The 12,429-nt window shown below is 38.9% G+C and overlaps 1 protein-coding gene across 14 annotated transcripts in view; it reads right to left on the bottom strand.

Annotated features, from left to right (window-relative positions):
- Positions 1–12,429, bottom strand: part of CSPP1 (centrosome and spindle pole associated protein 1) — a 64,945-nt gene that overhangs the window by 10,501 nt on the left and 42,015 nt on the right. For 13 of the 14 annotated variants that reach the window (XM_033069266.2, XM_033069326.2, XM_033069274.2 and 10 more), the window contains 7 exons: positions 11,139–11,288; positions 9,774–9,917; positions 8,106–8,210; positions 7,039–7,105; positions 4,886–5,006; positions 4,083–4,228; positions 3,407–3,547 (listed from right to left, as the gene is read on the bottom strand). In XM_033069266.2, the coding sequence (XP_032925157.1) occupies positions 3,407–3,547; positions 4,083–4,228; positions 4,886–5,006; positions 7,039–7,105; positions 8,106–8,210; positions 9,774–9,917; positions 11,139–11,288 (874 nt within the window). The remainder of the gene's footprint in view (positions 1–3,406; positions 3,548–4,082; positions 4,229–4,885; positions 5,007–7,038; positions 7,106–8,105; positions 8,211–9,773; positions 9,918–11,138; positions 11,289–12,429) is intronic. The other variant, XM_033069281.2, reaches the window with a different exon arrangement.

Genomic DNA, 12,429 nt, shown 5'->3' with positions numbered 1-12,429 from the left:
TTCAACATGCTGAGCACACCACACTTCCAGCTTTCAAAGAGAAGCTGAACCACACAGAGATCGTTTCACAGAGAAAAGTGATAAGAATATATATGCTTTTATCTAGAGATAAAATACTCAGATCTGGAGAGCACAGAGAACCATCCTGAAAGTTAAGCTAACAGTGACCCAATGCATGCCGGAAATGCAAAGAAGTAGAACTGAAGTTACTTTTCTTATTTAGGCTAAGTTTTCAAATAAATTATCTAGTTAGATTGTTTTTGAGACAGAGATGCAAGAAACACCACCTTACTCAGTGTGTTGCTGACTTCCTGCCCAGCATCAGAGCATGTGAGCTGTCAGTCATCCTGGCCTGACTCCCAGCCCATTCCTGACACATTGCTCCAGTCAAGCAACATCCAGCACTGCAGCACAGCAACATCAAACCTGCTCTTGGAGCTTTCCCTCTCATCCCCCAGAAAAACAATCATCCAGAAGTCTGCAAAAAACTGCCTCATTCATAGGACGCAGCTAGCATTTAAAAACTTGGGATATTTAAAACATTGATTTCTCAGTTTATAGTTTCATTAACAGTCAACATATTCCTCTTTCACATAAAGAGAAAAACAAAACATATCAGAGGGAAAAACTGTATAAAAAGCATGTAAAGCAAAGAACACTTACACATGGTGTGGAAAAAAAGATATGCCTTTGCCACAACAGCCCATAAGGCATTATTTCACCCAAAGTATAAAAGTACATACTGCTTTAACTCATCTTTCTTTCTGCATTAAAACAGACAATAAAACTACTGGTCTATTTTTCAGCAAGAGGAAAGTGATGAAGTTGTCTCTGAGGAAAATAAACTGGAAACAGAGAGATGGCAACTAATTCTCTTGCTCAGTACTCAGTGACAGACTATAAAGTTAAATGATGTTGTAAAGCAGTAGGAGAGAGAAAGAGAAAAAACTCTTTAAGGAGCCTCTAGAAGCATCAGTGGAAAACACTTATAAAAATCAGCTGCCTATCTATCAACTAATCTAAGCTAACCTGAAGAGGCCTTTCCTTGGATGTCATCATAGAAGCCTACATTATCCACTAGCAGAAATCTAACTGACTGCATGTGCTTGAAATTAATGAAAAAGGTGAATTTGCTTTCTAGATAGTGGAGGTTTCTCTGCAGAAAACATTAAATGAAAGCTTTCTCAGACTGGTCTATTAAAAAATATTCTAGTGGTGGAAAACCAGAACCAAGCCCTAGAGATACCTCAGCTGAAGCCAGCGAATTATTTTTCATCATTTCAGTCAATCTCATGAAGAGGAAGATTGAAGTCAAGCCTATACATTCAATTTAGACACAAAGGATACTCACAACCATATAATTAACACAGAATGTGACATAGATATGCTTATTTGCAACTGTGATGTTCTAGTATTCATAAGCAGTATGGAACACATTGCTTGAACACCAGCTCATCTGTCCAAGATAGAAAGGAATCATCTCTAACACTCAACAAGATACTGAACAAACCGCAGCTGTCACCCTTCACATCTCAATATCAATTCTGTTAATCTTACAGGTCTGGCAACAGCAAACAGGAACAAGCCTCAAAGCACCAATGACCAGAAGAGGCATTCAGTTTTTCCAAAGCAGTATGCAAAAATGGAAATATTTTCCTTCCACATGTGCTCGGTTTTATTTAATGCCCTAAGGCTAAGGTGCAATTCCATGGGTGGCAGTGGCAAGGTGGGGGCTGTGGGGAGATGCCAGGAGATACCCTGTGCTGGGCACAGCTGTTGCCACAACGGAGCTGCTGCAGGACACAGCAAGGCCTATCAGTCATGTTTGTGATACCTCTGCAAACAAATTCGAGAAAAAGCAGATCAAAGCACAGCAGTAGGACTGAGGACAAACCTGTGAGAAGCAGCCCTGAAGGCACCAAGGCCAGAGAAGAGGAGGAGGTGGTACACAGGTGCCAGAGAAGAGATTCCCCTGTAGCCCATGAAAGACACTATGGAAGAGCAGATCAAAAGGTGCAAGTAGACAGAAGCAGCAGAGAGGAACTGCTCTGTAATGACCATAAATAATTCCCCCCTGCCCAAGCCTGACATCACTAATTGCATCAGAGAAGTAACTTGGTACCTGGGGTAGTACCAAGGAAGGGGAGCAGGGAATTGAGAATGAAGGAGTGAAAATGGGCACAAGAAAGGGACAGAAAAGGTGCAGGCTTCATGCTTTTTATTTTCTGCTACTCAAAGTCACTAATCAAATATTTAGGATTATAGTAATTAGGTTAATTTTCTCCAAGTCGGGTCTGTTTTGCACACAACAGCAACTGGCAACCAATCTCCCCATCTGCACCTTGGTTAACAAGCTTTATTCTTCCTGTTTCCCCAAAGGGCAGGAGTGAGGGGATGTAAGCAGGAGGGAGTCTGGCTGTTAGCAAAGGCTAAGCTACTGCAGACATAAAGTTATTTTCCCTTCAAAAATTTAGTTAGGCCAGTCTGAATTACAGAGGCTTTTCCAAGAAATCTGTATCCTGCACTCAAAACTGAGTTCATTTGTATAGGTTTAAGCAAATCTCATTATTTTAAATATCCTCTAAAACAACTAGAAATACTGTTCTTTTATTACTGTTTGTAAAAGATACCTGAATGAACCTTACATTTGAAATTAATTGTAACATGGAAAAAAAGAGGTAATACACCTACTTTTCACTGCTTCTGCAATATGCAGACAAAATATTTTCCATGTTAGGCTGTTAATGTTTACTATCTTAGGATCATCTCTATTTAGCAATACAAGCAATATTTTCCTTCTGGAACCTCCAAGTAGTCACAGTATCTCACATGTGGTTTCTAAAGCAAAGGCTTTTTATGGATACAGGTTTCTGAAATAGATCAACCCAAGATAATGGAAATGAAAGAAATTTCATCCATTAAAAGGAAACCAAGGTAAAGATACACCAGTTGTATTTTAATCAATTCACAGTTCAAAGCCATCATACTTTCTCCATGAGAACTCAAGAACTGCTCCATGGAACTTATCTGCTAAGACTTTTTTCACAGTTCAGCAAAAAAGTCTCACTGTTCTCTAGTTTTCTCCAAGAAATAGTAACAAAACTTTTTTTCCCTTACAATTTTTGAAGTATGGGGCACTAGTTAAATTACTTCCAGGAAACAGTCACAAGTAATTAAAAAACCCGAAAAGTAAGTACAAAACCACAAAAGCTCCCCCAAACACTCAATCTTTTTATGCTTACATTACAACAGACTTTCAGCGTTCTGGTGTTGTACTGTTTCGTTCTGCAGTGCCGACAGTGCACTTGAAAGAAGTAAAACTAGTGCTGGTTGGTTTTAATTCTTATCAAATACAAAACATGTCATTCCAAAGATTTTTGTTCATCTCAGAGCATTCATTCTTTACCTTCTGTTTCTCTCCTCATTCTCATTCTGTCAAGTTTCCTCTGTTGCTCCCTCAACAGTGCCTGCTGCTGAATCTCTAGAGTCTGGTCATCTTTTGGAGGATCAGGATACATGTGCCTCAAGCCCATACGTGTTTCAGAATCTAGAGCAAAGAGATGAAATTTACTTTTTTTCCCCCTAAATTAACATTTCTGAAAATCATTTTAAAATAAATATCCATTAAAAATAATAGCATCAATGGCCAAGAGGATGAGCAAGTAAGAGGTGATTTTACAATTTTACTATATTAAAAATATATGTTTTCTGGTATAGAATAAACAGAAAGTTCCATAGAAACATAATTTTTTGCTTGATAAAGAAGTCCAACCCAGTCTATTTTCAGTAACCATGATATCAAATGCACAAGAAGTTTAAGCAGCAGGGACTACAAGACAGATCAGTACTCCAAATGACGGTGCAGTGCTGTGAAGCCAAGAATTCGATGGAATTGCAGGAACAGCCTCACAGAGAGATACAGACACATGAACAAAATACTGCTCACAAAGTGCAGTGCATGGGCAGTAGCTCACGAAGAGCCTAATTTTAATTTTTGTCTTTAAATCCTGCGTGGAATGGAAGATGGAAGAGAATGACAGATGTTTCCTTCCTCTTCCTCATCAGTAACAAGATCTACCTGCCTTTGTATTTAAGTTCATTAAAATCCCAGATATTCTGTATATTGACAGGATCTTGTGCCTCCTTTAAGGAAGGTCGCCGAACTGGAGCCTGCAGACGAAGCCTGGCCATCTCAAATATGTCCCTCGGATTCTTCTCCCTCCTCCTGCTTGAAAGGTTTGTAAAACAAGCAGAAAGCAATTTAACATCCTAATATTAATGAGTTGGCTGGAAATACAATATTGATAATGTTCAGATCTTTTCTCTTTAAATAAAGCTATCAAAACAGGAAAATAAATTTGAAAGTAATGACACTGCACATTGTGTTATAGAAAGAGTGGAACTAAGGCTGGCAATTAGTCTTTTCCAGCTAATTGGTATGATTAACTAATACATTTTTGAAGAAAATCAAATTTATTAAATAAAGAGAATATGATTTTTCAGTAAAAAAGAAAGTACTTCCACAACAGTACTGTATTCATAAGCATATGCAGCAGCAGTAGTACTGCAGTTTACAGGCGCAAATCATGCCCAAGAAAAAAAGGGTAAAGAGACACTGCCTTACACATGTGTTTCAGACCACTCCTCAAGACAGCGCATTCCAACTTCCTATCTCACCAGTACAGCCACTCTTACAATAAACTTTAGCAAGAGTCTTGGAAAAAACCCAAACACATTAGAAAAAAATGAAATAAAAAATTCTATACAAGTTCTACCTTTACATTTTCATTCCGCTCATGTATATTGGTCAGCTAGTAGTAGCTAGTAATACACAGTAAGATCCTGTGAAAAACCTGGCTTTTGAAACAGCAGATTAAATTCTTACCGTGTAATTGGTACATTATCACGACTGGCCACATTTAGCAACTGTTCCTGCAATCGCCTCTCTTCACTACGAAGCTGCTTCCTCATCTCTGATAATTCGTTTATCACATTCTTCCTTTCCTCTGGAATTTAGCACAAATAATTCAAAAATAAGGCATGTCAGAGCAACTTTGTTCCCTACTTATAAACATAAGTAAAAAATAAAGTGAAAAAGCAGATATAATGAAATATTAATTAAAACAAGGATTGTATAAACACAAGAATCATGGTATTTCATACACTAGAAATAAGATCAGAGTTTATATTTTGAGAGAGCACAAGGACCAGAAACTCTGAACAGCAGAAAACATACAAATGTCACTGGAAATGTTTCACTATATTTAAAAAGGGAAAAGCTATGGAATTCAAGTGGGTGTTGCCAGTAAATAGCCTTAATTTGGAATATGCAAACCTACACAGTCCTCAGATAACAGGAACTGCAGTGGTATCTGCAAGTACTCAGCATCATTTTTTTTTCCTGACTCAAAAGTTGGATATCTGTCTGCTTAGTGCAGATTCTCTTAAGTGGTCAAGAGTTCTAACTTCAATTTTTCTTACATACTTATGTTGACTTTTCAGACCTACTTTAGGTCTGTGCTGTTTTTTGTGGTCAGGACAGTATTCCTCCAAAAGTTAAACCTGTTTCAGAAATTCCTCATTTTCCAAACAACATACTTATAATTTGGTATTTCACTGACTTTTAGACTTTAGTGTCCAGAACTCAGCAGGCAAGCAAGTCTTACTAGTTTAAATCCTCAAACATGAGACTCAATTTATATTATTTCTCTCGTGACAGAAGGCCTGAGTCAATCAATTTCCAATAGCTGCATTAAGAACCACTCTGCCTTCCATTTAGTGGAAAATCCCCAACTCCCTGCAATGGCCTCAGGTACTTTCTGCTGCAGGCTAGCCTCTGTAGAACATAACTAACTGCTGCATTTCATGTGTTGTTTCTTATATACAGTAATTTCACGATTACAAGCAGCACCGTTTTGACTAAAATTTTGCTCCTACTCCAGAAATGCGGCTTACACTCAGGAGTGGCTAATATGTGAATAATTTTCTGACATTTCCAACCCCAGAAGTGCAAACCAAGGTGCTGAGCTGAGCACCTGCCAGTAAAACCCGGGACTGTGTGATTGTTACAAATTGGTTACGCCATTTCACAGCGGGTGGAGCTGGGCTCCCTGCCGGCAGCACAGTGTGGGGAAGAGGGAGGGGAGCTCCCTCCTTCAGGCAGCGCAGCCTGGGGGAGAGATGGGGGCTTCCCTCCTGCTGGCCCCGTGGTTCGGGGGGAGGCGGGGGGCTCCAACCCCGCCTCCCACCGGCGCCGCAGGTGCCGGCGGGCTCCGTTCCCCCCCTGCCACCGCGGGGCAGTGCCAAACTGGGCCCCCTGGCCCCATCAGCAGCCCTGAGCGGGCCAAGCCCTCACGGCCCGAGCCGAGCCAGTAAACATCCCGATGCCGCGATTCTGTTACTATCTGGCAACTTTGTTGCTTGCTGCGAACCACAGAGCGGCTTATAATTGGGTGCGGCTTGTGTATGAACAAAGAACAAAATGTTGCCGATACCATGCAGCTTATAATCGTGAAATTACTTGTTAAAAAAGTATCAGCAGAAAAATTACATATTGCCAGGACAACTAATATAAAAAAAGCAAAGGAGATCCTTCCCGCACATTTTAGAACCACCAGTGAAAGCTAAGAGGAATGAGGAGAGGATTAGGCAGACTAACAAAGGCAGGTAAAATTTCAGAGTTAGAACTGCAGTTCTCTACATACTCTGTTAGTCTAATCCCTTACTCAGCCAATCCAAAACTTTCACATTTCTGGTCAGAGTGGTACCACTGTTCTGAGAGATCCAGCACTTTCCATGCAGACCATTCCATTATCAGAGTTTTTACAAAAACATATTTCCTTATGATAATGCATAATAAAAGTATTTTTATTTTATCTTAATCCATACTAATACTTTGATAGTACTAAGAGAGAGAAAACACCTAGACAGAAATGCAAACTTTAAAGGACTATTCTTTTTCAGGCAAAAAAAGGAACTGTAATGGAGAACAGTTTTGTTATAATAGAAAGCGAGCTTGCAATGAAGACAAATACCCACCTAATGAACGCAGCTGATTTCTTCTAGCAGGGACAGGAGGAGAGGAAGCTCTTGGCTGTGCGGAATCCTAGTGATCATCATCAATATGCAATGTAATTTGTAAAGGAAGAAATTACAGTACATTTTATTTCCTTACTTTACATTAACAGTTGAGAGTCAGTAACCTTACAGGTTGTGAATGCCTATACATTCTTCTAAATGTATAATCCAAATTACTATGACAATACCTATAATGCAGTATTCAGAGTTCTAAACAAATCTATTCCAAGTACTGCTAAAGAAATAAACTAACCTACCTCCAGAGGATTCTTGACATATAGGAAATTTAAAGAAAGCAATGGTTTAAAGTGTGACATAAAATATTCTCTGAAACTGCACTATAAAGTATTTAGCCCAGTTCAGACAAAGAGATGGTAAAAACAAACAGTTTTTCAATAGAAAGACAGAAATGTAGCCTGAGATTCAAGTATCATAAACAATTATTTAATCTACTCTCTTCTAGGAGAAGTTCATTTTAAAAGCCAAAAAACCCCCAGAGAAGATTATCAAGTAAAAGAAATGAGAGGTCTCAAAACCACTACTGTAACTTATTTGTGATGCAGAGAAGAAAGTAAAGCATATTAGGAGTAATGACCTTCTTGTACTTTCAAAAACATGAAGATTACACAAGAATGTCAGTAGCTACAAATCAACATTAAACTTCATGCCTGAGCTAAGTTCTTCTGCGAGTGAAAATGATGAGCTGCTAGATTATATGTAAACTTTCTTATCCTAAATCTTGAGATCATCAGACCCCTGGTAAGGGTATGTCCTCTCCAAAATGAGATACTCATTCCTACAGAAAACGCACATGCAGAAAAAAAATTAAAATAACACACCACCAAAAAAAATTTTCAATATTTGAATACAAATTTAACCTTAAATTTCAGAGCTCCAAGATTGATTAATGTAAAGACTGTCTCACTATCCATAGCATTCCAGTAATAACTGGCAAACTTTAAAAACTTGGCATAATTTCATACACTGTACTGTCTCAAACCAGTAGAAGTTGTCTATAACAATCATACTTGTGCATAGTAAGACAGATGGCTCTCAGCAGAGGGAATCCTTTCTTCTTTCCTTCCTAATTTGTTCTGAAGAGCAGGAATGACGGGTGAAGATTGTCGTGACATCTGCAGGGAGGAAACCAAGACTGAAACTATATTCCTATAGCTTCTGAATAAAGTGTTATTTTGGACAGGGAATGTTTTGTTAGTGTTTTCCCTTTGACAGAAAAAAATGTTCCAAAGTGCATAAAATTACTGCAAAAATTATTTCATGTGATTTTTGTTTTCTACCTATAGAAATTTTAATTTTTTTTTCTGTAGGGTGTTTTTGTCTTAGTTTATATTTCGTTACATATCTTTTTTCCTCTAGATGCTTCCTTAATACCTGTCCATTTTAGTGAAATGACAGAAATTGAGTACAAATTGTATAACAGAAAGAGTTTTATAATTTACTTAGATTACGTCCATCAGAATTCCATGTGATGGATTTCTTACATCATCCAGGTCAAAGGAAAATAAATAAATGACCAAAATCACCATTGTTCCAAGATGAACAGTCCTACCAGTCCTCTGATAATTTTATTTACATTTACGCCTCAGCAAATGCAGGTCACAATATTTCACAGCAGATACAAAAATCAACTATTGAGTGCAGATTATTAATCTTGCTTTCACAATTTTTAATGCAAATTTGATCAATAAGTTTCTACTGCAGTATATCTGATTTTTCCATCAGCTGTTCTGTTTGTGCATTAAGTGTACAGCAGTTTCATAAATTGAGAAGGGAACAACACTGAAATTAGAGGCCTAAGAAATAATGTGATTTCCTTAAAATCCAGTTATTTTTAAAAGTACAGTAAATTCACGAATACAAGCCGCACTGAGTATAAGCCACATCGCCGGGTGTTGGCAAACATTTTGTTTTTTGTCCATAAATAAGCCGCCCCTGAGTATAAGCCGCTCTGTCGTTCGCAGCGAGGACCCGCGTGCAACAAAGTTGCCAAATAGTAACAGAACCGTAACAGGGCAGGGTTTACTGGCTCGGCTCGGGCCATGAGGGCTCGGGGCTGCTGACAGGGCTGGGCGGTCCAGCTCGGCACTGCCACTTGGTGGGGCCGCTCGGGGCCGGCCGCCGCCACCGCTGGACTCGGTCACCCCAGCCCGGCGCTGCCCCGCGGCGGCAGGGGAGGCACAGAGCCCGCCAGCACCTGTGGCGGCGATGGGAGGTGGGGATGTAGCCTGCCTGCTCCTGCGGCGGCGGCATGCAGGGACAGGAGCCTCCCGAGCCGTGAGGCCAAGCAGGAGAGAGCCCCTGCTTCCCCCAAGCTGCAGGGCTAAGCAGGAGAGAGCTGCCCCTGCTTCCCCCGAGCCGTGGGGCCAGCAGGAGAGAGCTGCCCCGCCTTCCCCACCCCCCTGCTGCCTGCACTGAGCCGGCTCCACCCGCCGCACAACAGAGTAACCAATTTGTAACAACCGCGTAAATGCAGGGTTTTACTGGCAGGAGCTCGACTTTGCAGTTTGCACTGACTCGGTTTGCACTCCTGGGGTTGAAAATGTCAGAAAATTATTCACATATTGGCCGCTCCTGAGTCTTAGCCGCATTTCCGGTATGGGAGCAAAATTTTGGTCAAAACGGTGCGGCTTGTATTCGTGAAATTACTGTAGTCTTACAAAGTCACTTAAACATACCATCATCTTTTCGTCTTCCACCTTCTCTTTCTCAAAATATTGTCTAAGTTGTTCTTGCTTTTCTTCTTTTTCTTTTTCTTGTTTTTCTGCCTCTTTTCTTCTTTCTTCACCTAACTGAATTATTTCTTTATTTTTCAATCTTCGCTGTAACATAATACATTAAAAAAGAAACAATTACTAAAGTTTTGTTTTCTTTCTCTTTGAGAAGTCAAAATTACACATCAGAGTGATTAGTATGAAATAAAAAGGCATATTTCATTAGTCTGACTTTAGATATCCAAATTAAAATATATCTAATGCAAATATCAAACAGCAGTAGCCCTGGTTCTGCTAACAGCATTAAACAGAATTCCTAATAACTTCCATCAACATGTTTGTGACCCTGGATCTGCCATCAGCTAAGGTTAAACTGTAGGAGTCATCTCCAAAAATTCAGATTCAATTAAAACTTACTGCAGACATGCACCACACTATCACAAGACCACAGAGAAATTATCATCTGGTCTCAGTTTTAGTTGCGTGACTGTGAATAGCAATGACATCAGTTAGCTCCTTGCTCTCTGTTAGACTAGTTCTGGTATCCAAAAGACAAGGCTCACCCAGCTAATTTGCTCATACTAGGGAAGAAGAATTTAGAATAAAAGATGAACCTTCCATCTTAGAAATTTTCAAGTCCCACATCCTAATCTTATCTTCCATAATCCCATCGGGCACTTAAAAACTCCTCATCCTCTGATGGCCTTGTGTTCTCTTCCTACAATTATGTATTATATTCTAAATAATGCAAATTTATTAAAAAATGCAAACCCAAGAAATAAAAATTTGGGGTATGAATTAAATCCATGGGTATTGATTTAGGTTTGAATTTACCTCCACGAAAAGTATTCACTAGATTTGCTTGGCAGTCATCCAAAACAAGCAGCATTCTCATCTCAAAGATACCTCCTTGCCAATTCAAAAAACGTCTTTACAAAACATTCCTACATAGTTACATTTTTCAAATAATTCCTCGACAGCTAGATTTAAGACAGTAACTGCGATGATATTTTTTAAATTCACAATTTGATAAGGCTTTTTATTGGCCTCACCACCTTTCTTTTACAAAGGAGAGCACCACTGTCATTTATAAAACTACAGATTTCTTCTTGAAGAATTAACAGTACTTCAAGTTTGTAGTATACCATTAAAGAGCAAGAAGAATGTGCTAGTTAACGCTGACAATCTTCCACCTCTCCTCTGCCTAATGCAAGCCCATTTAAAAGCAAAGACCAATTCACAGGACAGTTCTAGCCTACATTCTAGACGACAAATACTACAAGGAGTTAGTTTAGGATGGAAAGAAATCAAAGTATCAAAATACTACACCTCCTCATCTTTCCTCCTTTTCTCCTCCAATTCCTCTTCATACGCTTTTTGAATTCTCATCCTCTGCTCTGCGAGTCGTTTTTCCTCTTTTTCTTCTTCCATTCTAAGTTTTTCTCGCTCTGCTTCTTCCCTACGTCTCTTTTCTTCAATCTTAAAAACAAAACAAATATTCAACTGTCAATAACCAGTAACAATCTGATTAACAACATTTACTACCATGATTTTTGCAGCACCTACTTGCAAAATCAAAAGCTATATGGTGCAACTGAAAGAATCTTAGAGCCTGTCCTGTATTTCAGCTTCAAAATTCTCTTAGATTCTATTTTACTATTTCTTTTGGCCATTGGAAATATAGGAAAACTACTTATAAACACTACTAATAAAACCAGAGTATTTCCTAACACTTGCTCTATTCAAGATGTACCAGAGTAACACTTTTATTCACTGATTAAATAATGGAAGATGGGAAACAAAAAAGACCCAGTAATCCTCTTTTTCCATTCCACAACTGCAGCATTATTAGACAAAGTGCTGACTTACCGAAGCAAAAGATCTTCCCATTCTTTTGGCAGTCCTATGCATGCAAAAAAACCCTTGATCTTTAATTTTCAAGACATCCACATCAAACTACTGTATGACTTAAGTAGTCTCTTAAATTATCTAGTATTTCCTTGATAATACTATTTATTACACTGATATTTAATTCGTGCAGCATAAGATTAAATGTGAAGTATTACGGACAGAAGACATAAGATGGTTGAAGAACAACCAGGTTTTATATATCCATCAATAAATAACTACACTATGACTGGTCACCATTTCATTTTGATGAACATGCATTTTTATTACATAGAGCTCCAAGTACAAACATCTTGGTTTCTGTAGTCATTTATGTATGCAAACCTGTACTGTGTGCACAGTTTCAGAACTCAATACTGTATTTAGAGAGCTGTACTTAAAAAAGGAAAAGCCTAGATTAAAGAAGTCAGCTATTAAGAAATCCTTGTCTAAGTGACAACAGTAATTTCACAATTATAAGCCACACCTGATTATAAGTCGCACGTTACAATACAGAGTGTGATAAAAGGTATCTATTCTATCACCATCTGTTGAGGGTGGGGGCAGTGATCCTTATCTCCATGGGAGGTATTCTGCTGATGGGCCATCCATTGAAACCAGGTGGGGCATTGTTCTTTATCTTTTCACAACCCATCCTTCCTCCAGCAAGTCATTTTCTGCTAATGGCCCATTGAGTCCCACTGTGGGACTGATAAAATTACTGCATCCCATT

The sequence above is a fragment of the Catharus ustulatus genome, chromosome 1, assembly GCF_009819885.2.
Source record: "Catharus ustulatus isolate bCatUst1 chromosome 1, bCatUst1.pri.v2, whole genome shotgun sequence".
Lineage (NCBI taxonomy): Eukaryota > Metazoa > Chordata > Aves > Passeriformes > Turdidae > Catharus > Catharus ustulatus.
The sequence above is the reverse complement of the archived record's forward strand: the minus strand, read 5'-3'. Positions and strand labels throughout refer to the sequence as shown.